Source organism: Pogona vitticeps, chromosome 2 (assembly GCF_051106095.1).
Source record: "Pogona vitticeps strain Pit_001003342236 chromosome 2, PviZW2.1, whole genome shotgun sequence".
Taxonomy (NCBI): Eukaryota; Metazoa; Chordata; class Lepidosauria; order Squamata; family Agamidae; genus Pogona; species Pogona vitticeps.
Genome location: NC_135784.1, coordinates 165,319,442 through 165,345,310, shown reverse-complemented (window position 1 = coordinate 165,345,310; position 25,869 = coordinate 165,319,442). Strand labels below are relative to the sequence as shown.

The 25,869-nt window shown below is 43.7% G+C and overlaps 1 protein-coding gene across 2 annotated transcripts in view; it reads left to right on the top strand.

The window, feature by feature from the left end:
- Window positions 1–25,869, top strand: part of MAP3K12 (mitogen-activated protein kinase kinase kinase 12) — a 130,075-nt gene that overhangs the window by 87,699 nt on the left and 16,507 nt on the right. For both annotated transcript variants that reach the window (XM_020784538.3, XM_072991099.2), the window contains exons 2-10: window positions 8,666–9,176; window positions 11,438–11,621; window positions 13,222–13,413; window positions 15,362–15,520; window positions 16,356–16,514; window positions 20,670–20,778; window positions 22,395–22,504; window positions 24,279–24,395; window positions 24,795–24,932. In XM_020784538.3, coding sequence (XP_020640197.1) covers window positions 8,705–9,176; window positions 11,438–11,621; window positions 13,222–13,413; window positions 15,362–15,520; window positions 16,356–16,514; window positions 20,670–20,778; window positions 22,395–22,504; window positions 24,279–24,395; window positions 24,795–24,932 — 1,640 coding nt within the window. In that variant the 5' untranslated portion in view covers window positions 8,666–8,704. The remainder of the gene's footprint in view (window positions 1–8,665; window positions 9,177–11,437; window positions 11,622–13,221; window positions 13,414–15,361; window positions 15,521–16,355; window positions 16,515–20,669; window positions 20,779–22,394; window positions 22,505–24,278; window positions 24,396–24,794; window positions 24,933–25,869) is intronic.

The window sequence follows — 25,869 nt, the reverse complement described above, 5'->3', positions numbered from 1 at the left end:
CAACACCCACCCTCTGACATCTTAAAGCCCTACCGAGGTGCAAGTCAAACAGCTGCCTTCCCTTCAAGAAAGAAAAAAAGGGGAAAGAAGAAAAGAACGTGTGTGTTTTTTTTTACAAGTGCACCAGGATCACCCTAAATTTTCAGCAATATTGTTTGTTGTCAGTAGTGACAACTGCAGAGCCGAGAGTTACAGGCTGCATATTGTCCACCCTTCTGTATATGACTGTAGCCACACAGAGGAATTCTAACATAAGACTGTGAAGGGAGGGAGATGACAGAGTGCCTACCAGTTCCAAAAACACACTGTGGAGCACATGTGGCTAAGAGGCTGGGTCTTTCTAGCAGGTTTTAAAAAATATCCAAATGGAGGGTAAACCTTCACACTAAAGGTCAATGTAGGGTAAGGGGGCCTCAATCCAGGGCCTCACAAGGCCTTTATTTTGAGACTGTGCCCCCTTCACACAAACCCAAAAATCCTATTTCTAGGCCTGCTTCTAGATGAAACATCTAACCCACCACAGCAAACTGTCCAAGCAGGCTAGGATTTCACTCCAAAACCTCTCAGGCTCTTTAAAAGAAGTTCTTTGAACACTCTCCAAAGTGCTAAACCAATGGTATTTTTGGTGACAATGTTGTCTGTCTCCTACTAATTCAAGGGAGCTGAAATATGTTTAATATGGCGGTAGAGTATGTCTATTACAGTATGGAAAGTCTCCCTCTACCTGCCCAAAGTGACTAGAAATGTTTGCATTTTTAGGTAGTCACATTCTGGACAGAAATCAAATTTAGTAGCTTAAAAAATTAGGATCTTAGGAGAACAGTCTATAGTTCAAAAACTGTCATATAAGATATGTTGGCCCAATAAAACTACTGTATTATCTAAATTTCTTTTTCCAAAATTAGAAACCAATTCTGCTCTTTTCTATTCTACAACTCTATAGAAAATGTGTTGCTAATATTTCCCCTTTCTGCCTGAGAAAGAATCCTGTGTTCTCTGCGAATCCTGTGCTACCTAGAAAGATCAATACTGCATCAGTAGAAATTAGGTCATTTAAATATATATATATATATATATTTAAATATATATATTTAAATGACCTAATTTCTACTGATATAGCGCCAATATTTTCTTTGTATTTTATTTTTGCTTACAATTGAAGAGGTGCTTCTTTTTTATTTTCTTAGACCCTTGTGACACTTAGAAGTGTGTACCTTTAGTCCCTTCCTGGTATACTATTATTTTACCGAAAGCATTTACTGATAAAGAAAGACAATGAGCAGCTAGCTCATTGAGGAGCTCTGATTTAATTGCATTTTGACTATGGGAGAGTTTTCTTAAAAAAGAAAAAAAGAGTTTTCCCTTACACTTTCTTTTACTATATGTGAGAGAGAGAGAGAGAGAGAGAGAGAGAGAGAGAGAGAGAGATATGGGAAAGAATTCAGTGTAATTTTAAAGCTTGCAGGATATTGCACCAGCACAAGTGGATCCAATTTTAAACAATGATGTCACCTTACTCCATCTGTCTATAAACAAAAAGGATAGGCTGTGGCTAGGATGTAGCCTAAGAGGCAGAGTTGGGATTAGAAGGATAAAAATGACTGTTTGTCTCTTGCTCCTGTGACCCAGTCTCCATCTCTTCATCTGTGTTCAGATGTCTAAGCTGCCTATTTTTAGGCTTAAGCATTGGGTGTCTGTCTAACCAATCTCTGTGCCCCCTCCCAGCGATAGCGTTCATTGTCTCAAACACAAAGACCTTCAAATTGTGTCCAAATTTCAGAAGCTGAAGTGTGCATGCACAGTGTGCATGGGTAGACAACCTCTTTTCAAGGCTACTGGTTAACACTTCCAGAGATCTAAGGGTCTTTATCTGTGCCAAGGTTTCTTCTTATAGGCTGCACGAGTTATGGTAGCAAGGGTGGGAGCTTTCCAGGCATAGGCAGGTCAAAATGAAGGATAAGTAGAGTCACTAGGCTCAGGCTGGCCGGATTGTGCCGATGCTGTTGTATTGCCCAGTGCAATGGCACTGGCCAATACCAAGGCTTAGCCTGCAGGAATACTTTCCAATTTGTTGCCAGCTGGCAGAATTGCTCAGAGCTGGAGCAGAAGGAAGGACAGAGGCTTTCCTAGAGCTTCTGGGTCCCATGAAATGCAAGGTCAAACTATGGGGTCTCTTTTACCAAACTAGGTTTGGTTCAGCCTTCAGCACCAGTCTGCTCTTCAGCTTTGTTTGGGCTATTCCTCCCTGCATCTCTGGGCACCACAGCTGTTTGCTAGCCAGCTGCTTACCGTGGAAGCTGTGATCCATTGTACCTAGAAAGCACTAAGTTGAGAAAACTGAACTTTGTATGCCTTAGGGGTCCCACAGCATTCTTCATCACACAGAGTGGAAAGGCAGCTGATGTTCATGCATTAAGCAGAGCAGCTGGACTACTTGTCTCCTAATTCAGTTGCAGTTGCAGAGATGGAGAAGAGGTGAGCATCACTTGCAACCTAACAGCTCCATTAGCTCATCACCTTTACTTTATCTTAAAAATAGGGGTAGAGAACGTGGGGCTTGGGGAGGCCTTGTTGTAAGCATCATCATTGTGTCTGAAGCATCAGTGGCTGAAACCTAGTAATAAATCATAACTAGAGTAGACCCACTAAATCAGTGAAGGATTTGGTGAGTCACCTCCTCCATTCATTCCATTGATTCAATGGGTCTGCTCTAGTAGTGACTTGCCACTGACTTTAGGCCACCCTGTGTCTGTTCTGACTTTATGTATAGAGTAGCTTGTTCTGTGTTTGCAATCCTGAGCGAAATATGATTGAAACTCATATCAGAAGAGGCACTTGTAGCTAAATCACAGGGAGCAAGCAGCCAACAGAAGGAGGGAGAAAGTTGATAAATTCAGTACCATGGAGAGATTCTGAGCCATTTCAAGGCTCAGGGAGGCCACAGGATATGTCTCTGCACAAGGCAGGAAGCACGGGGGGGGGGGGGAAGGGTAGGCTCAGGCTCAATAGAATGGTGGGCGGCAAAGGACCTTCTGAGCACTTCAACTGTTCAAGATCGAAAGGAGCTTTTCTCCAGCTCCAAATACAGAACTGTGAGAGGGGAGCAAGAAACCGTTCCATATCCTTATACAGCAATGCGGCACTTTGGAAGGCAGGGTTTATTGTGTCCCATAGCCTGTACCGAGAACATGCTTGTTATAATTTCTATCACATTGTCAACACGTCCTCTTCACAGTGGAAGGATGTTAACAATCATTTGCTACTTTGGTTCTTAGTTCTCCAACAGCCTGGTTCTCTTCTCTTGCTCAAAGCCTGGGCTCCACCGTTATTCCAGATGTTGAGGGGATTTTTGTTTCACAAGCTACAGTCCTTATATAATGGCATCAGACAGACCTGGCATATAATAAGGATTGGATTCCGCGCTTTGGGGTCTATCTAAGACCAGACACAGCTGTCATGCCTGTTTCACACCCCATAGAAGACTAGCCTTGATCTCTTACAAAAAGGTGTTCCACAGCCATTTAAAAAAACCACCTCACCACAGGCCTCTTCCTCACAGAGCCTTGGCACACAGATGTCTCGGTCAAAAGGCTATTTCCCTGTGTTCTCTCCCACCACCATTGCTTCTTGCTGCCCGAATGCACTTTGAATTTTCTTTTTCATCATTTTTCTTTCATCTGAAATAACACATCTAAGCCCTGTTTGTTTTCCTTCTTGTTTTGATTTCTTGATCCTTTTGTGGCCACTGCTGTAGTCATAGACCCATGTCAATTCCTCCCCACCAAATCCTGAGACTATTACATCTTCAGAGGTGCGGGTGGAGGGGTTCATTATTTATCCACCCTTTTGCTGCAAATTCCCTTCCTGGTCACATCTTAGAGCAGCTACCCTTTACCTTTTTTTAAAAAAAAACATGCAAATATAAGTAGTGCATTTAATATCATGTATAGTTTGGTCCTTTGTGTTTAATTTATGTGCAACATTGCACACACAGAGACATACAAACACACATACACACACATAAACACAGGCATTGTTGCATGTTTATTACACATAGAAGACCAAATTATATATGATAGATGAATCATTTCTTATACTACAGACAGACACAGATAGATAGATAGATAGATAGATAGATAGATAGATAGATAGATAGATAGATAGATAGATAGATAGATAGATAGATAGATAGATAGATAGATAGATAGATAGATAGATAGATAGATAGATAGATAGATAGATAGATAGATAGATAGATAGCCACCAATTAAAGTCTCTTCTAGTGAAATATACCAAATGTCACTTTGATGAGTTTAAATACTGTTTCTCTCCACTAAAACACCACAAAACTGTTAGATATCAAGTAAGCCTGAGTGAGGAAGGGCAAGACTCAGAGCAGAAGCACCATTTGATTTGCTGTGATGTGCATTAGTCAAATGAACTGAAAAGATCTTGAGGAAGGCACCCCACAGCTGAGATGCGCCCTGCGCGTTCCCCTTCTCCTGTTACGTCTGTCTTTATTTTCTGATGTTAAGTGTCTTTTTTTCTTTTCTCTGCTCATGCAGTCCCTTTGGCACTTCTAAGGTTATCTTTGTTGGCTTTGCCATGCACTATATTGCATTAAAGCTTCTTAGCCTCCTTTCTAAAGGTCTTGTCTTCTTTTGTCCCTTGTCTTCTGGCCTTCCATTAAGCCACACATTTGTTCCACTCCAAGGGTTGCATTCCCTTAATCAATCCATGTGTTCAGGACTCCTATAGAGGTCTTTGTGTTTGTTCCCATGCTAACCCTCCTTCGCTTCCCATCCTCCGCCCCCCCCACCGCCTGCCCCTTAAGCTTGCTTTTACTCTCTCCAATCCCTTTTGATAATTTGTTCTTAATTTGCCCATATTTAAGGCCTTCTTGAGAGATCTACTTTTGTTATACTGCTTCCAGGGAAATTGGTTTAGAAGTAGTCTTGTGTTTTTTTTTACCTAGTAGCCACTTTTAAATATTATTACATTTTTATTTATCTGTATTTACCACTTGTTGATGCTGAAATCAGCTCTGTATTTTGGGCTGTACCTACAGACTTGCAATTTAGCCAGATCGACAGGAAAGAGAAGGTGACAGGCTAGGAGCATAATCTCGAGTGAGAAATGGAAATGACCTAAGGAAACAGGGAGCAGCCACTAGAATGCAGGAAAGAGAGGCAACTAGCTTTGAGGGAAATCGGGAGGAATTACATGATCTAGAAAGAGACAGAAGATTTGATGAAAAGAAATGGGAGGGAAAGGCAAAAAAAAATGGCTGGATAGCTTAGTGGTTCAGGTCTCTGACTGTAGAGCCGGAGGCTGGGAGTTTGATTCCCCACTGGGCCTCTTTGACAGGGGTTGGTCTCCATGATCCAGAGGGTCCCTTTCCAGCTCTGCAGTTCTAAGATTGTTATTATCATTATAAAGCTGGCAACTGAGCATTTAGGGCAGAAAGAGTGAGACGTGGCATTTGAAAAGAAAAAAAAGGACAGGGTTTGCACAGACAGTGAAGCTACAGTAAATATGTTCAGCTTCTAAAAAGTTTTATTTGGTTTTGTGTTTGAATTACAACCCTCCCTCTGGGCTACTGATTTTAGAAGGTAAAGTATGTGGATTGATTAAAACTGAAGGAAGATGTGGATAATATTAAATTGTATTCACCACCGCTACCACCACCTCTGAACTTCTTCTCCATCATTCAGGCCCTGATATAGCAGATCAAACTGACACACAGAATTTACAGAAATATGTTTCTTATCTATAGATACCAAATGTGTTTTTAAAAAATGGCTATGACAGTGTTGTATTTTCTCTTAACACAAGAATTTGGAGAAAACATTCACTTTATACTTCACATACGCTTGGAGGAGTTTCTCCAACCTCCAGTGTTTGGCAAGCATGATTCTAGATACCGTAAAAATCCAGAACAGAGATTTTTGGCATATGGTAATAACATCTACAACAGATTCTAAATCTGTGAGATCTTCTCCCAAGTATTGTTCCAAATATTGCATTTCAAATAGACCACATATGGCAGGCACACACAAATGTATGTTCTGTATGCATTCATCTGTTGAAACAGGAGACAGTCCATGAAAGAGTATGCCACACCGAATTAGTCTTTGAAAGTGTTACAGGACATATTTGAGGTTTTTTTCCCCCCTCCTGTAATGCAGCAAATTATCCCTCCAAATACCTGCCATTTTGTTTCTTAGTATGTAGCTGTTAGTGAAACTCAAGCAGAAAGCAGAAAAATCTTCATCTTGGTTGTAATAATTCTCTTGTCATCGTTTACTGGATGCTTCTGGAATTAGATAACCTGATGTACATTTTGTTGGTTCTCTCTTTATCACCACAACGCTGCCTTGACCCTCCTTATTGGAGATCACTATACTATTTATTTTGTTTATATAAAATATTTTACCTCAATTTTCTCCTTTAAATGGACCCAAGGCAGCTTAAATCATTAAAAGACCATATTTAAAGCTAAAAACAGTAAGTATACAAATACTAAAAAGGATTATATAAATGTCAGTCTGAGAAATGGTAAACAAAAGCAATACCAAAAACACATTCAAAGTAAGGCACAAAATCCATTTTAAAAACCCCACACAGGAAGCCAGTCACTGAGGGAAAGCTTGCCTGAAGAGAAAGGTCTTTGCCTGCTTGCAGAAGGACAGCAAAGACGGGGCCAGCATGGCCTCCAGTGGGAGGGAGTTCCAGAGCCTGGGAGCAGCGACGGAGAAGGCCCTCTCCCATGTCCTCACCAAATGCACCTGTGAGGGTGGTGGGACTCAGAGAAATCTGTCTCCTGATGGTCTTAATACCTGGGCAGTCTGTCATAAAGGGACATGCAGTTTTTGAGACAGTATGGACCCAAGCCATTCAGGGCTTTATAGGCTGGAACCAGCACTTTGAATTGTTCCAGGAAATGGATCAGTAACCATTGGAGCTGCTGTAATGGGGGTGGCTGGAAGGTGGTTATGTGATCCCTATAACCAGCCCCAGCACAGCTGAGGCATGCCCTGGACAATTAAACTGTAATGCCCTATTTTGTACCAACAAGAAGCCTTCTCTTTCTAATCTACTAGCAGACACATCTGTTTACACAGATGCGCCAGGACTACAGTCCTATTCAGGTGTTTGCCTGAAATTTTGGGGTCTATAAATGAGTAGATGTTTGGAGATGGTACAGATTGCTCTCTCTAGGTCGATTAGCTCCCAACCTCCGCATCTCAAGGAGGCAAGTCTGATGGCGCTGCATACTTGCATTCACTGGAACACAAGTAGAGTTACATGGCTCCATGTAGCCAGGGATCCTGGTGAGGCAAGGGGGGGCGCCCATGGGCAGCGTTCTTCTGCCCCTGTTCAGAGGAATGCGAGTACCATGTCCCTTTGTCAGACCTTGCTGCCCAAGCTACTGAAATCAACGGACTGAAAGTTGGGGCCAGATGGGCACAGGGATTTAGAGTATAGGATCGGCATACTCAATCCTGTACCTCTGTCTACATGCTCAGGAAAACACATGGCACTGGGAACATGCTGTGTTGTGTATAGAAGTTACATGGAAACATGTGCACTTAAATCCCAGCGGAAGGTTTATACTGTGAAAAACAGCTTGAGAAGTAAACAGTTTTCCGTGGAGAAGCAATGGGAGAGCTTTCCTCACTCCTGCTCAGCTGCTCGCTGTATCCATGCACACACTGTTCTGTGTGTTTATTCTCTCAAACATTTGTCTAGTAGGGCAGCTTGATGCTGGAACTGCAACGTGAAAATTCTGGGTGGGAGAAAACCTAAGTAGCTCTCTTATGTCTCCACTGAAAATCCCCTTCTCAAAGCTGGCTTTCACTTTGTGAAGCTGCCATTGGCATTAAGACACATGTGCTGGCATGTACTGCTGCCCTATTGCCAGATTGGCAGGTTTTATTCTGATTTTCAGCATGGCACCCAGGGCCTATTTAGGTCAGCTGGCCTAAACTGCATGCTTTTATTTTTTTTAACAAAATCTTTGTTTCTAGCCCTTTGTTACAGGCCAGGAAATATAAGGCAAAACATTTAGTTTTCAAGAAACAAGACTTCCCATGCAACCAGTCAATGGTTTAAATCCTGTTGGTGTACATTTATGTCACACAACCGGGATGGTGTCATTCATTCAAATCTTTAATTGGATTGAATTGAAAACTTCCAAACCACTCCCCTTTCAGGATCCTTAGGGATCCCCTTTGTCTTTGGGAGCCTTTGGGTTTGTGTGGGAAGGGGAAAGCCCCTCGTATGGGAAAATCACTGCTGGATTGAATAGTGTGAACTTCCAGCAACAGGATTTCCACCACTGAGTGGTGCTGTCCACAGGATCCCATAGACGGATGAACTAAAGACTCATCTTCTAAGGATAAATATTACAATTATGAGAACATTTGATCCTAGCTTGTTTGCAAATAGTTAAAACCTAAACTGGGAAAGTGGAACTGGAAGCCCTGGGTTGGGCAGCAGCTGAGAAAGGTGATCACATTATCTGACTTTATGACCTGATTTCTATCTGATATGTTGGAGCAGGATGTAATAATTAACAAGTCAACATTGCTGGCCTACTGATCTCACAAACCCTCTAATACTCAAAGTAATTCTGTCTTCTTTCTTTGGTTCTCCACTTTAGGGACTCACCACGCATCCTTATCTGAAGCTCCACATCGTCATGGCATGCCTGCACGAGACCCGCACACCCTCGCCTTCCTTTGGCAGTTTCAACACTATCTTGACTGAGAGTTCCCTCCGCAAGCTAGATCCGGATGCCTCTGACTGCACCCCGGAGAAGGACCTTACGCCGACGCAGTGCGTGCTGAGAGATGTGTTGCCCATTGATGGGGGTGGCGGTGGAGGCAGCGGGCAAAGCCCCACTCCCAGCGAGGAGACCCACGACCAGTTTGCCAACAGTGTGCTACAGCTCCATGAGCATGAAGCTGGTGGGGGAGGAGGGGGAGGCGGCGCCGGTGCAGGGGCCGGTGCAGGGAATGCCGAAGTGCGGCCTACCCGTTACCACGCTGACCAAGTTCGGATACACTGCCAGTCGGGGAGCGGCTTCCTAGAAGGTCTGTTTGGCTGCCTCAAGCCCGTCTGGACCATGATTGGCAAAGCGTATTCCACAGAACACAAGCAGCAACAAGAAGGTGAGAGGGGATGGCGGGCTCTACGAGAATGACGGGGTGGGCAGCCAGGCATTTCAAAAACTAACCATGGAGCAGCCATGAGCAGCCCAGAGCTCAGGCTTTGACTCACAAAGGAAGGAGTCATCGCCCATTGGCAAAGTAGAATACTTATACAAGACCAAAACGGAGGGACCCACGGTGTGATCAGTTTCAGCTCCAGGTATGTTCTCCCCTGTGGAGGAAGAGGCCAATCAGAGACACTTTTGTCCATAGGAAATTTAGGAACCCAATAGGGGAAAGGTCACCCGCTAAACTGGTTTGTTGGCTCTGTGATCTTTATAGTTCATTGCTGTTCACAAGAACTTGGTGGCTGCTGATTCTCAGGTGGTATTCTTGCCCTTGAGCAGCTTTTACAGCTTCCATTTATGTAGATCCTACCATTTTGAATCAGAACTTTTTATTTAAAAAAATTTTTTTTCAGAATGTAACTCCCAGAATCTGCACTGACTGGCCATGTTGGATGGAGAATTCTGGGAGTTGTAGTAGAAAAACATAGCTGCTTAGAAAGCATTCTTAATAAGCTCAGAGGAAAGGGGGCACAGGCCATGGTAACACATTACATTAGTAAAGGGGTTACAGCCATCTGCTTTCTCTAGGGCCACCTTTGAAAAGTGCTTGAAAATGTTTGAGAAGGGAGTGTGGTTTGCTTCAGGTCCCCTTTGATGTGGAATTGCTGTGCTTGGTTTACCTATTTTTTAATGGGGCACCCACATGCCACCATCATCCAAGCCCTGGCATCTCGTTTTTTCTCCATAGTTCTGCTGCCCCCTTTTTTTTTCAGATTGAAGAAAGTCCATGGGCTCCCACCCACCCCTGTCTACCCCTGTCAGATTTTCTCATTTAATGTTATTTTGTTGTTGTTGTTTAGTTGTTAAGTCGTGTCCAACTCTTCATGACCCTATGGACCAGAGCACGCCAGGCCCTCCTCTCTTCCACTGTCTCCCGGAGTTGGGTCAAATTCATCTTCGTAGCTTCATCAACATACCTTTTATTTTAAAAAAGCACCCCTACTAAAAACAGAAAGAAGAGTGCTGATTGTACAGGTGTAAGATGATTTTCGCCCTGCCCCCCCCCCCGTCTCCAACTTTTGATAAATCAGAAAAGTGAAGTTACTGTAACGCAGCACCCATTCGTTGTACCTCTTGTGGTGGCTGCCATTTTATGACCCTGTGGCACTTATTTCACTGCCCACTGACATGGACAGAACATGGCAGGATGTACAGAACTGAAATATTCCTAGCCATTTCAAAAGTCAACAGCAGTTTGACTTGTAGCTTTCAAGGAAAGAGCTGTGCTTCACCTAAACTTGGCCAAGGTCCCTTTCAGACTGCAGCTCCTACAAGAGGGAAGCTGCAGTCCAGAAAGTTAACTTTTCCAAGCTCTGGATCCTACTAAATTTTAATTAAGATCTGACAAAACATTTGTTTAGCCTTAAAGGAAATGAAACCATGAAGCTCTATGCGTGTTCCACGTACACAGAATCCTATTGCAGATTGATACCTGCAACAATGTAATGGCATAAACTGTGACTGCAAATTGCTGCTAAATTAAACCTCTTTGCCACTTGTATGCCTACACGTGTGCCAGCCACACCGTTTAGTTTGCAACCAGGAATGTGAGCACCCACTTGTTAATTAGCACACTTGTCTGTCACAGTTGATACTATCGCACCTGTGCCAGCATAAATCCAGAGGAATTCTGACCCTTGTAAGGGTGGGGTTGTGACTTGAAAGTACCTAATGCTGGCTGTGCTGTTTGGGTAGCATCGCTTTCTCAAAGAACTTAGAAGGGGATGGAGACTGAAGCCACAACGGGAGAAGAGAGAAGATGAGGAATTTGAGTGAAGCAGAGGAGGCACTGAAAAATAATCCTTCCCCTCTTTCCTGAACAACTGTTGGTGATGGTTTGCAATCCAGCTTCCACGAGAGAAAGAGAAGTTGTGTATTTTGGCTGGGAGTAAGATCCTTCCCAGTCCAGCTTGGAAATAAGTCTCAGGGGAACTGAAAGGAACCAAAAGCCCAGATAAGAGTTGCTTAAAGAAGGGTGCAGAGCAAAGAATAAGCAAAATAAGGGAAGTTGAACAAAGGCTGGATAAAGTGCGAGGCCTCACAAAAAAAGACGGGGAGTTGAATCCAGCAGTGCCTAGCAGAGGAGTGGGGAAGAACAATCCATATCCCTGAATAAACTGTGTTGACTACCGCTTTCTTTCCCTCCCAATACAGACCCATGGGAAGTGCCCTTTGAAGAGATTATGGACTTACAGTGGGTCGGCAGTGGGGCCCAAGGCGCGGTCTTCCTGGGACGCTTCCATGGGGAGGAGGTCGCTGTCAAGAAGGTGCGAGACCTCAAGGAGACAGACATCAAACACCTTCGGAAGCTGAAACACCCCAACATCATCACCTTCAAGTGAGTGGGGGGCAGTATGGCAGGATGCTTTAAGGAGTTCCTGGGAGCTTTCTGCCTTCAGTGGAGATGGCAAGGTTTCTTTCAGATCCTCTCTCTGGATGGTTGCTGGGCTAGACACTGTGTTTGGGAGACACCGTCTCTCCTCCCACTCTGTAAGAAGCATGTAACCTATTATGTGCCCAGTGAAATTGGAGTGGGGGGATCCTGAGTCCTGCAAACACCCTCTATATTGATTGATTATTTGCCCAAGAGCCCAGGGAACCTAACAATCTTCATAAGCGCAAGCCAGAATCCTGTTAGCAAAAAGCATGTGTACAGGGGCCACAGAGCAGCAGGTTTTTTTCCCCCTCTCTGGTAAGCTGTCCTTTGTGTGACCAGTCACGCAACTAGCGACACATCTGATTTCACCACCAGTGCGTACCTTGTCACATGAAGGAGAGCCCGCCAGACAAGGAAGGAAACGCTTGTCCTGCTGCTCTTCTATGATCATCCATGTAACCAAAATGATCTGGCCACTGTATTCAAACTCCATTAAAATCATATCTCTGAAATCACAAATGAGTAATAAAATACAATAAAGATGTGCCAAAATTAAGCCAGCCTCTCCCATAAAGCACAAACCTATATCCACAAAGCTTGAGGAACTAAAGCGGTTTAAATCACAACAGCTGAGGTTAACCACTGGATGTTCACTGGGAGGAAGTTCTGTAACCAAGGTGCCACAGTCAAGAAGACCCTGCCACGTGGTCTGTTTTCATCAAGGCCACCACAAGCAGGGCCCTTGTGGCCAAAGTTAAGTCCTGGGATAGCCTTGAGTTATTAATGAATTGACCCATTCATTCCAGGGGCTTGAATTGAGCCTGGCTTGTAACCCTCCCTTTTAAAATTTAACCACGCATGTCTGTCACCTCTTCTTTCCCTGCACCTTTAATCACTGTGCAGAAAAGAAAATTTGAACAAGGGCCACTTGCCTGATCAGTGAAACCTGCTAAGTCCCCCCTTCTACAGAACTATTAAAGGCACCGGAACCCTGCTGTCTTCTGCCTCTAATAACCCCTTCCTACACAGTTGATTACTGTAGTCTTTTTAAAAGTGAAATCAGGCACAGTCAAAATGCTACCCTTGAAACCCTCCCCACCAAAAAATATTGGCCCTAAAATTGCAAATTGTGTACCCCAAGGGACCATGGGTATCATAATTTGCCGTATAAAAATAACTCTAACCCCCTCTCAACCTGTTTTAGGCCTTAAAAGGCATATTCGCGAAGGCTTTAACGGTCGGGATCTAATGGTTGTTGTGGGTTTTTCAGGCTCTTTGGCTGTGTTCTGAAGGTTGTTCTTCCTGACATTTCGCCAGTCTCTGTGGCCGGCATCTTCAGAGGACAGCACTCTGTGCTCTGGTCTCTCTGTCCTCTGAAGATGCCGGCCACAGAGACTGGTGAAAAGTTAGGAAGAACAACCTTCCGAACACGGCCAAAGAGCCTGAAAAACCCACAACAACCTTAAAAGGCATCTTAACTTGTTTTAGGCTTTAAAAGGCTTCCTCTGCCTATGTTCCCAGTCAGTATCTAATGTGCCCCCTGCTCTTTCCCTCATCTTAGGGGTGTGTGTACCCAGGCTCCTTGTTACTGCATCATCATGGAATTCTGTGCCCAGGGCCAGCTGTATGAGGTGCTACGTGCAGGACGAAAGGTCACCCCCTCGCTTTTGGTCGACTGGTCCATGGGGATAGCTGGCGGCATGAATTACCTGCACCTCCATAAAATCATCCATCGTGACCTCAAGTCACCCAAGTAAGAAGGGAATCTGTACCAGGGACCAGAGAATGAATAAGTCAAGCCAAGAACCTTTACCTGGCAGGGGAGATACCATCATCATGAATTAATAAGGTGTATGCATGGGTGGGTTGATAGATAAGGGTCATCAGGTGCAGGAGAACCAAGACTGAATTAAGGTGTAGAACCAGATCGAGCTTGGAACAGTTACTTTTTGGATTATGGCACCCAGGAGCCAGAATGTCACTTTTCTAAGCTCTGAGACAAGGTGCTCTCTCTGTCTCCCTCTCTGTGCAGCCTTCCTACCGAATTAACAAAATATCCCAGTAAAATAATCCGGATTGTGCATCCTGAAGAATCATTTTTTAAATCTGCCAGATTGTGTAAATCAAGGAATACATGATACATAGTTCTGATTCCTCCCACTACTCCCAACCTTACTCCCCTATGTTTGTGCAAATTTTCCCTTGTAATCAAAGCAGTTGGAGTTAATCTGAGATGTTATAAAATTTCATTAGACCAAAAAACAAACTATGCAGAAGATGACACAGGGTGTAGAGTGAAGGAACAGGTAGCTAGCAAGGGATAAGTGTAAGCAGTGGCAAGGAGATGATTAGAGTTAGTTATTACTGATGCTGAATGTTGATGTTAAGCTGAAGGGTGAATGTTCATGGGAAGGCAGGAAGGCAGAAAGGTGGCAGAAAGAAAGAGAGAGAGACGGGGAGGAAGGAAGGAAGGAAGGAAGGAAGGAAGGAAGGAAGGAAGGAAGGAAGGAAGGAAGGAAGGAAGGAAGGAAGGAAGGAAGGAAGGAAGGAAGGAAGGAAGGAAGGAAGGAAGGAAGGAAGGAAGGAAGGAAGGAAGGAAGGAAGGAAGGAAGGAAAGTTCCCACCAAGGCTCATTTGGAGCAGGCTGGTGCAGGCTAAATAAGGTCACTTAAGATCAGATGGAGGTCCCCTACGCCATGTTGATCCACCTCTTTTAAGAAGAGCTGTAAAGAAAAGGGAGGGGGAAAATCCTCTCCTGTCTCCTCCTGTTTACAGGAAAAAGCCCTCAGTTTTTAAAACAATTTCTCAAAAAGGTACAGTGCGTCAGAGCTGTCCTAATGGGTTTAAAAATAAAAATGCTGCTTCCTCTCTTTGCTCCATGGAAGAGTAAAGGACGGAAGGAAATTTTTAATTCCCCAATATCATTAAGTGGCGAGACTGTCTGTTTAAGTAGCTAATTATATTGGGAAACTGAAATGAGCTGGGAATTGAAAAGCAGGCTTGCTCTAACTAATTGCAAAAGGAGCAATCCAGCCCATGCTCCGAGTGGACTGAACAACAGGCCAAATGCCTGTCTAGGCCCCTTCATAGTCAATCAGGAAACAGGGTCAGAGCTCAAATTTTCTTTGTGCACCAAAGCACACGAGGGGAGGCATGTTGGAGTTTTGCTCGAAAAGATAATTTTTACAAGATCTGAGAACGGGCACAGCGTGGCTGGATAGCACATTTCCTTAATCCAGTTGAGCCATGCAAGAGCAAGTCAGAGGGGAACCTGAATCCCATTTAGAGAGCAGCCCCACACTCTTTCGTGGCAGAGGAATCTGATGGACTCTCAGAGAGCCTAGCTTGTTCCATGGGGGAGAAAAGACTCAGCCGTTGCTGTCCGTCAACGGTATGTGTTGTTCTGCCTTTGGTGCAGAGCAGGATACATCCAAAGTGCCCTCTGTGCTTCCCTCTCCCCAATGGATCAGAGAGAAATTTGTACTGTTACACTGCTCCCCCTGCTGTCCACAGAAAGCACTGCATGGGTTTCTGTCTCTTTCCTCAACTTCCCAACATGTGTGCACGCGTGCACACACACACACACACACACACACACACACACACACACACACACACACACACACACACACACACACACACACACACACACCACAGTAGCGATTACATCTTATGCTCTTTACCTGCTCCCTTTTCCCTAGCATGCTGATCACTTACGATGACGTGGTGAAGATCTCCGACTTTGGTACCTCCAAAGAGTTGAGCGACAAGAGCACCAAAATGTCTTTTGCAGGCACAGTGGCCTGGATGGCACCAGAAGTGATTCGGAATGAGCCTGTCTCGGAGAAGGTTGACATCTGGTGAGGAGGAGGGGGAGGGAGGGGGAGGCCACGTGGTGGATGGAGGGGCTAGAGCTGGATAGAACACACATATATGGGGACTAGGCATTCCTAGGCTATGTATCCCATCATATCCCATCCCTCATCACACGCACACACATACGCACAGAGGCATCCACCATGGAGCAGAACAGCCTTCCCCAGTCTGCCAATGACTACGCACATACACCCAGAGATAGTCACTATGGGATACAACAGCTCTTCCAACAGGACTCTGTCCATGTGGTGTGTCAGTATCCTTCAGTCTTGGGAGACTATGGTATCGTGCTCTGAATGGAGGTCTTGGAACAGCGTCTAGTGTGGCTGAGAAGGCCCATTTTCAAGAGTGGCCATCCTTTCCACACTGAAGACCAGTACAACTCAAAGCTCACATGCACAAGAGCTGCCACCAAGGAATCAATCAGCCTTCTCCCAGGTGCTGAATTGTCTCTCACACACAGGGACATGCACACACAGACCACAGCTGTGAAAAGGAGCAGCCTGAAATGTTGAATCACAGCTCCCATGACGCAGACATGGACCACTATTGGGGGGACACACAGCAGGCTTCCCCAACCTAGCACCTTCCACAGGTGTAAGTCCTATTGTCCTGTCAATCACTGAGGAATGTTGAAAGTCCAGCATCTTTAGAGAAGATGATGGGAAAAGGTGGAATAAAAAGATTACAGGGGGAAGAGATGGGAAAGAGCTGGAAAGAAATGCAAAAAGGGGAAGTGGAAGGGCGATGGGTGTGTCTGGTCCATGGATCTCCAACGCAAATTGGCCTTCATCCCCCCCCCTCGCCTACCCACCACAGGTCCTTTGGTGTTGTTCTCTGGGAGCTGCTGACAGGAGAGATCCCATACAAGGACGTGGACTCCTCAGCCATAATTTGGGGTGTGGGCAGTAACAGCCTCCACCTGCCTGTCCCCACCAGCTGCCCTGATGGCTTCAAGATCTTGCTGAGACAATGCTGGTAAGTCCACAGCTACAAGAACAATGATGGTGTCATAAGTGAGAATTTGGAACATGGCATTCCCACTCTGGTCACAGGGGGATAGGACTATGATCTGTAGGGCTAGACTGAGCGTCCTCCTCATTCACGGGCAGGCCACTGAAAGACACCTTTGTCAAGATGTGTGGTGGCCTTCCACAGGATAACATTTGGGGCCCAGAACAGTGGGTTGGATCCAGATTTATTAGAACCACTGAAATCCAAGTCTGCAGTGCCCACAAGTGCTATTTACAAGCATCAGCTGGTAAACCAACTGAACATCATGGATATAACCCGGAAAGCTACTTTGGAAAATCAATTCTTTCCCATTACCCATTACTTCGTTTAAAAAACAACCCATTTGTCAAAACACTGTTGAAAAATTAGTTTGATATATGGCTTCTTGTCATGTTCACTTCTTTTTCATTTGATGTTTTAAAAAACATGTTGGAATTATTAAGGATACTGTATCAAGCAAAATCCAAAGAAACAAAGCAAAACAGACAAAAACAGGTGGCACCTTAAAGACTATTATATTTTAATGTGAGCTTTCATGGATAAGTCCACTTCGTCAGACATATGGGGAAAAATTAAATACTGGATGAAATGCCAATTTCACAAGTAAAACATACTAAATACTCATTGGATCTAAGAATCTTGGGTATTTGGTCACATTTCATATGCAGTGATTGATGGTCTATGTTTGATGTTAGGTTCTATTGTAAGCATTCCTACAGCAGACAGAGAACAGATGCCACAACTCGACTAATTATCACCTATATTCCATAACTGAGACACATCTTAAATGATCTCCAGCCAATCCTTGACAAGAACACTTCACTCTCCAAAGCTCTTGGTGGGACACCCGTACTTGCCTATAGACAACCTCCCCTCCCGCAACCTCAGGCAAATACTAACACACAATAGGCCACAAAACAGCAACACAGACAGGAGGACTAAACCCTGCCACAGACCCAGAGGCCAACTCTACCCGCACATCTATTCTGGCAACACAGTCACGGGACCTAACAATGCTACACACAATATCAAAGGCTCCTTCACTTGTGCCAACAATGCCCTTCTGCACTCTACAGAGGAGAAACAGGAGAATCTCTGTGGAAATTAATCAATGGTCACTAATCGGGCATCAGAAACGACAACACATACAAACCTGTCTCCAACCGTTTTAATCTGCCGGGACACTTTGAAGAAGATATGAACATTGCTGTTTTAGAACAGAAGCATTACAAATCAAGAATACAGAGGGAACCAGCTCAGATAAAATGTATACACATGATGAACACCCATATAAATGGATTGAATATAAGCCTGGGTTTCTGAAGTCATTACCAAATGTAATATTTATACTGTTATCCACTGGTACTGTTGTTTTTTTCATAACTACCAGGCCTGTCTCATCACGAGGCTCAAAGGTAAAAGCTGTCAAAATTCCCTACATTAATAAATGTGGTTTCCCTGCTATCTTTATTTTTATATACTTCCCCACCCACATCCCCTTGAGTTTTTAATGGTCTTCACACACACACCTCTTCTCCCCCCTCTCTTTCCTTCATGCCTGTCATCTGTTCTCTATCTCTAGAATGTCCACAACATTATCCAAAAAAGCTCACATTAAAATACAATAGTTAGTTTTTAAAGAGCCATATGTGTTTGTCTTGTTTTGCTTTGTATTTTTTCCTTTGGATTTGGCTGAAATGCTCACACAGACTCTTCTGAAAGTATAAGCAGATCAAGTTTTCTTTTTCATAAAACAGACAAAGCCCCTGTCAAAACAAAGAGCTTCAAATGGCTTAAAATGCCCTTCAAGAAGCAATTTAGCATTAGCATAGGCATCCTTCAGTCTCGAGAGACTATGGTAACATGCTCTGAATCGAGGAGTGTCCTCTCCAGAGCATGAAGCCTGGGTAAGGTAATATGGAGGATAGGCTGTTACCCAAGCAGCAGATCCCCCCTCTCCACATTGCTGAAATGGTCCAATGGAAAGGCAAGAGCCAATACAACTGGTTCCAGCAATGTAGAAAAGGCTTCAGGAGTTAACCTCGAGGCAAAATCCGGAGCTGGAGTCCCGAAGGCAGCATGTGTGTCAAGAAGCAATTTACCCCCCCCCCCAAAAAAAAGGATATATGGTGAATATTTTAATATCCTAATATATTAATATTGTCAGGGTTGGAATTTGAAGAAATTGGTAGCAACATGGAAAATATTATCTTGAAACAAAATAATATTTTGAAGAAGATTGAAAATCCCTTTTTTGAAGAACATGGTACAAATATGGAATAAGTATAGACAAATATTTACCCCATCGATTTCTCCACTACATCCTATAACAGAATTAGAGAATTTTCCAGGGTATTTGAAAGGAGCTTTGGAGAAGATCTTAAGGAGGAAACAGGTTATTAGAATAAAAGAGTGGATGGGGAGGATGAGGAGTAAAGAACAAATAATAGATGTGGAATGGAAAAGTTATTGTGATTTAATTTCATTCAGCTGGAACATCAAATTAGAGAATGGGTGAAAAGAAATGGTAAATGGAGGGAGCCTATAAAATTTGAACAAATGGTGCTACAGTAGGAAAAAGAAAATGGGAGTAAAAGAATGAAAGGAATAATAACTAACATTTATAAAATATTAGCAGAAGCAGAGGGTCAACGAGATGTTTTAAATATGCTACGGGAAGTAGATTTCAGAGAAGAAATAAGTAGAAGTGGAAGAACATACAGTATGGAAATAAAAGAATTTTAAAATGTATGTCTAAGAATAAAAGAATTCTTTTACAAATTCATTTTGAGATAGTATTTAACACCAGACAAATTGAATTATATGGATAAAAAATTTTCTAGGATATGTTGGAGATGTGGTCTGGAAGTGGGAATCTACTTTCATATGTTGTAGATGTGTTAATGTGTATTGAAATTTTGGAGGTTGGTTTTTAAAGAAATAAATGAAATAATAAAGTTAAATCTAAGACTATGTACTAAAATGGTGTTTTTATCAATATTTGAGAGCAGGCAATGGAATTAGGCAATGAAATATTTGATTTTCAATCTAGTAACTGTGGCTAAATTAATAATGGCGAAGAAGTGAAGTGTGATCTCCAATTAAATGAATGGTATAACAAATTGTGGAATATAGATATTAATAAATTAACATGTAATATTAAAGTAAGAAAAAGGAATGACAAATCCGAATATGTTTAGGGAAGAATTTATATGGGGAGAATTTATTGATTTTGTATTAACAAAAGGGAAGGGTTGTGTACCTTACTTATAACATTGCTTATATCATAGAATCATAGAATCGTCGTAGAGTTGGAAGGGATCTTGGAGGTCTTCTAGTCCAACCCCCTGCCCAAGGCAGGAGACCTCATGCCATCCCGGACAGATGGCTGTCCAATCTTTTCTTGAAAACCTCCAGCGATGGGGCATCCACAACATTGGGAGGCAAGCTGTTCCACTGCTTAATGGTTCTCACCGTCAGGAAATTCCTCCTTATTTCCAGATTGGATCTCCCTCTGATGAGTTTCCACCCATATATCTAGTTAACCCCCCCCCAAAAAAAAAACCTTGTTACAGGCAACTACCTCACTTTTTAGCTTGTTCCTTCCCATTGTGCTCTGATGGCTACAGATACTTTTGTCATTACATCATTGTTTGGTGATTTCCTGGCTTCCCCTACAGTAGGCATTCTTCCTAGGGCTGTGTGTCTGGCAATAACAGCTTTAAGCTACGATAAACTGGCATACTTTGTTCCATTCACACCTACCATTGGTATGTGGCCCCCAAGAACTTTTATAAAGTTCAGCTCAACCCTAATGTTCAAAAATGTTCCCCATCCTTAATGTGCTATCAAGCATCTTTCAACTCATGGTAACCCTTCCCAAAGTTTTCTAAGTATAGAAAATGGCCTGCTGTTTGTTTCTTCTGGGGATGCCCTGGAAGTGTTTCTAAGTAGCACAATATATTTTTTTTATTATTTTTTAAAAAGACAATCTAGTTTTTCATGCTTCCTGGATACTGTCAGATAAAACGGAGTGCTCAGCAGGACTCTATGTTAGCCCAAATCCAAAACCATCACAAGTTTCGCACCAGTACATTTCAGATTGTTTTCCTTCATCAGGAACAGCAAACCCAGGAACCGCCCATCCTTCCGCCAGATCCTGCTGCACCTTGACATCGCATCCGCTGATGTGCTGTCTACGCCCCAGGAGACGTACTTCAAATCTCAGGTGGGCTTCCTTCTCAGAGTCTTAGCTGGTCTACAACTTCTTCTCTTACCCCTCTCTTCCTCCTAAGAGTCTAACACAGAGCTTCCTTCTCTTTCACATAAGCCTCTGTGGTGTGTGTGTGTTGCATTACTTTATGTCATCTTGGCCAAAATCCTGTTGCATAGGTCTGCACGTGCAAGCGGGATGACAGTGGCAGTGGTAGGGGAAGCAGCACATTGCTGTTAATTCAAGGCTTCCATTTTGGACAGCACACACTCAATGAAACCAAGTTGCATGCACCTCAGAATGGATAAGAGAACTATTTTTGACCTCATTCCCATTGTACAGGCAAAGTAACTGCGAAAAAGGATTTTGGCCAACATGTTTTCCATCAGGAACAATGCCACGGAGAGATGAAGGGGGCCCTATCATGGTTTCTCATCTGTTTGCAATCTCTGCTGTGTTTCCCCCAAAATAAGACAGGGTCTTATATTAATCTTTGCTCCAAAAATGTATTAGGGCTTATTTTTAGGGGATGTTTTATTTTACAGTCATGTCCTCTTCTTCTGGTTGCTGCACAATGGTGGAGGTGCGCGGTTTCACTTAACTGGTGCTTATTTTTGGGGTAGGGCTTATATTACAAGCATCCTGAAAAATCAGACTAGGGCTTATTTTCAGGTTAGGCCTTATTTTCAGGGAAACAGGGTAATGCAAAACCAGCCCAAAAGATTTTGCTGCCGGAGAGAGATCAGCAATTGTACCCTCCTCCTCCCTGCCAGCCGCCCAAGGGAAGGTTATACTCAGGGCCCATCAGTGAATTTTGGCACCTGGACCAAAACAAACCAGCCCACCAGTGCCCTTCCCTGTCAGTGGAAAATAAAAGGTGAGTAACTTAAGCATTAGTGTTCTGCTCTTTCTTGACAGCAATAATTTGTTATCTGAGGGGACTGCCACACTTTACTTAATAGTAGGGCCAGCCCTGCTCGGATTCCACCAGTTTTCCTGCCTTTTTCCTGGTTGTGTCAAATGATCAATAAACAGATTTTTCCTAATCTCATCTCACAAGAGCTTTATGCAACAGGAAGGGAAATGATAGGTGTCACTCACTAGGCACTCACTCATTTAGATCTGGCCATTGAGGGGTGTTCTCTGTGTATTACAGTGGGGTCTCGATTTACGAACTTAATCCGTATTGGAAGGCAGTTCTCAGGTCAAAAAGTTTGTAAGTCGAATCTTCATTTCCCATAGGAATGCATTGAAAACCATTTAATCCGTATCTGCTCTTTTCGTCCATAGAAACTAATGGGAAGCTGCTATTCCGCCTTCTGCCACTAGAGGGGGATATTTTTTCTTTTTTTCCTTTTAACCTAAGATGACTTAGCTTTTAAAAAAGGGGGGGGGAGAGTTCGTAACTCGAATCTAAGTTCGTAAGTCGAGTCCATATATTCCTATGAGAGCAGTTCGTAAGTCGAAACATTCGTATGTCGAGCCGTTCGTAAGTCGAGACCCCACAGTACATTGTTAAATTAATATCAAAAGGACAAGGTGGCTTTTTTTTTTCTTGTTGTCTGTTGGCTTCAATTGTGTGGTTTCAGGATCTAAGGGAAGAGGTTATGTATCTGTCTTCTCTCCCACAGGCTGAGTGGCGGGAAGAGGTGAAACTACATTTTGAAAAGATCAAATCAGAGGGGACGTGTCTACATCGCTTGGAGGAGGAGTTGATCCACCGACGGAGAGAAGAACTCAGGTAAGGTAGACAAGGGGGCATTCGTGATGCAGTTGAGAAAGCAAAGCAAACTGTGCTGCTTATATACCGTCCCATAGTACTTAAATACTGTCTGGACAGTTTACAATTTAATTATGCAGGCTATATATTGCTCCCTCAAGTCTCCGGTTTATCAGTCTCAGAAGGATAGAAGGCTGAGTAAACCTTGAGCCAGCTACGTGAGCCCATCAGGGTCAGCTCAGTGAACATAGTCCTCACTGCAGTACTGCAGTTTAACCACTGTACTTGGAGGCTCTGAGATTTTTTGCTCAGATATTGTTAATGATGGATGCTTAGGATTGTACGTATTTTGGACCTCCGCTCTACCTTGACATATTGAGAATATCAGGATTCAGGTTTCTAGTCCCCAAGAGCACTTATGTTTATTAGAAGAAGGATCTAAATTAAATAATAAGTAGCAACTGTTGCAAAGTAAATGTTGCTAATTTGCCCATGTTATTCTTATGGTGTGCCTCAAGTTGCTTCCAACTTATGGCAATCCTGTGAATTACTGACCTTCCAAATAACCTGTCATTAACAACCCTACTTGAGTCTTGCAAACTCAAGGCTATAGCTTCCTTTATTGGGTCAATCTATCTCATATTTCATTTTCCTCTTTTCCTGCTGCCTTCAACTTTTCCTAGCATTATTGTCTTTTCCAGTGAATCTCGCTGTCTCACAATGCACTCAAAGTATGATAGCCTCAATATTGTCATAGTTGCTTCCAGACAGATTTAAAGCTTTCATGGTCTTTTTGGTTTTTCAGTAGTTCTGCTCTGACATAAATGGATTGACATTTTCATGTCAGCTTTCTTCACTGTGCAGCCTTCATATCTGTATATGGTAATTCAGAAGACCATAGTAATAAACACATTTGCAATAAAATTTATCTATAAGTCTCAGTTTCCCTTCAGTCCACAGAATTAATAATTAAGTCAGTGAAAAAAGCATTCATGGGAACCTAAGTACATGAACGTCAGATGTGACAGTGGAACTGTTGTGGATGTAACAGCCTAAGGGATATGTAGTCTTCCAAAGACTCCTGAAATCTTAGTATAGTAACTGGGCTTCTTGGAAACAACATGCCCCCTTTCTTGGGACACAGCTGAGCAGGGATTTGGGGAAATATTCAGACACGCTTAATGTGATCAAGAGTTCTCACTACATTTGAATTTCAGTTGGAGTGAGGGGAATGGAAAGCATTCTGTTTTGTTGTTGCTGTTGTTTTAGGAAAAGGCCCATTTTGAATCAAATGTGGCAGAGTTTGCCCATCATTTGTAAAGACAAAAAGAAGAGAAAGAGAGAGAAATAAATTTACTTTGATAGGAGGTGGGTTGACAGGAGGTGGTGTGAAATGCCTACCTCAGCTACAGAGCAGAAGGGGCAGCAAATCAGGCTCCATCACCACTACGGAAAGCAGCTTTGGCACCGCTCTAGAAAATTGCCAGCATCCAAATGCCTGACTCTGGAAGCTTTCGCCTCAGAAAGGGGTGTTATGAGAGAGGTGTCCCGAGGACCACCAGCCTTCTCCATCATCACCTCTCTCCTGCAAGGCCTTATCCTGAGGAGGAACCTCTCAAGCTGAGGCATTTTGGGCCTCAGCTGCACCCTAGGGAGCAAGCCCACCTGATTTGAGGGGGCAGCAGCTGGATAGGGTGAGTGGGGGCAAATCTCAGCCTCCTCTTTCCGGCGGTAGGATCGCTTGTGTTCCCAACGGAGAGGTGACGGAACCTTTCCTCCTGTTCCCCCTCCTCAGGCATGCTTTGGACATCCGAGAGCACTACGAGCGCAAGTTGGAGCGAGCCAACAATCTCTACATGGAGCTCAACTCCCTCATGTTACAGCTGGAGCTTAAGGAGAAAGAGCTACTCAGGTGAGAAAATGGCTATTTCCAGTCATCCCCACCCAGGCGTTCTCTATTTGGACTGGGAGGCAACAGTATCTCTCCCCTCTAGATCCCTCTGAGGGAAGACAGGCACCAACCCAAAATTTTCTGACCCCCTTTAGGAAGGGATGGATACATCGAAGTCAGTTCCACTCCATTTCTCGTTTTACCCATATCTGGTGTTCACTCACTGTAAGTCACACCTGGATTGGCCCAAGCGTGAGAATGAACAGAGAAAGTGCTTTAATCAGCCTTGGAGCACCCTTGGGTGGAAAAGCAAGATCTATAGTTAACAAGTCAGGAAGTTATCCGAAGAAGCTGCTTTTTGTATCTCAGATTCTGTCTTGGTGCTGCCTGTGTTCTACATCTTCTTGTTCTCCTCCATAGGCGGGAGCAAGCTCTGGAGAAGAAGTACCCAGGGCTCTTCAAGCACCACCCATCACGGAGCCTCCTACATGGCAACACGGTGGAAAAGCTGATCAAGAAGAGGAATGTGCCTCAAAAGCTCTCTCCACACAGCAAGAGGTGAAGAGGGGCAGGGGAAGGCCTATGGAGGAGCCACCCAGAGGGGATCCAGGCAGGCCTGGGGAATCTTTGGCTTTCCAGACGAGTGGGTTTGGGTGGTGTTTTTTTTCCCAACTACAGCTCTCACAGTCTTCTACGCTCACCATACCATCTGGGACTTCTGGGAACTGAAGTTCAATACACTGAGAGGGCCAAAGATTCCCTAAAATGAGGACTTGACACAGCATGGGGGACCGCCCTGGGCCACACCATTGTGTAGCCCTATAAAACTGCCTGAAAATAAAGAGGCGAGGCACAGAGTGATAACACAGAGAAGGGAAAGACTGTAGGTCTCCCCTGCCAAGACTGGGTGTCTCACAAGTTGGCCATTCTTTCTGATAAAGTATATTTTGTATATAGGGCAAGGGGATGTCCATCTATGAGACATTTTACCTGCAATTCTAAATAGTGGAGTGAGGCAAAAGCTGTACCATGAGGTTTTGCTGGCCGTGTAGTTTCGCTCTTTCCGTTTTCTGGCAAGAGAGGTTTAACATGGGCCCATCGTGGAGCAAAGGATATGAGCAGCACGTTGGGTGCTGTTAGGTATTTACACACAATCTGAATTCTTTTAGTCAGCCTTCCCCCAGCTGGTGCCCTCTAGATATTTGGATCTGTGCTTAACAGAGGGACTTGGGCATTTGTAGTCCAGAGCATTTTGAGTGTGTCAATCTGGGGACAACGACCTAAGTACAACCTCTGCAAACAGTCTTGCGTTGAGGGTGGAGAAAGAAAGCACTTTCTCCTTGCAGGTGTTGAGAGAAACATGGCTGAGCTATTCATGTCCCAGATAGCTTCCAAATTTCCTGCATTTGGTACATCATAATAATCATGATCATAGCAAGGTGATGACGAATCATGACAGTAATATTTATTTGTTTATTTTGGACTTTGTAGCCTA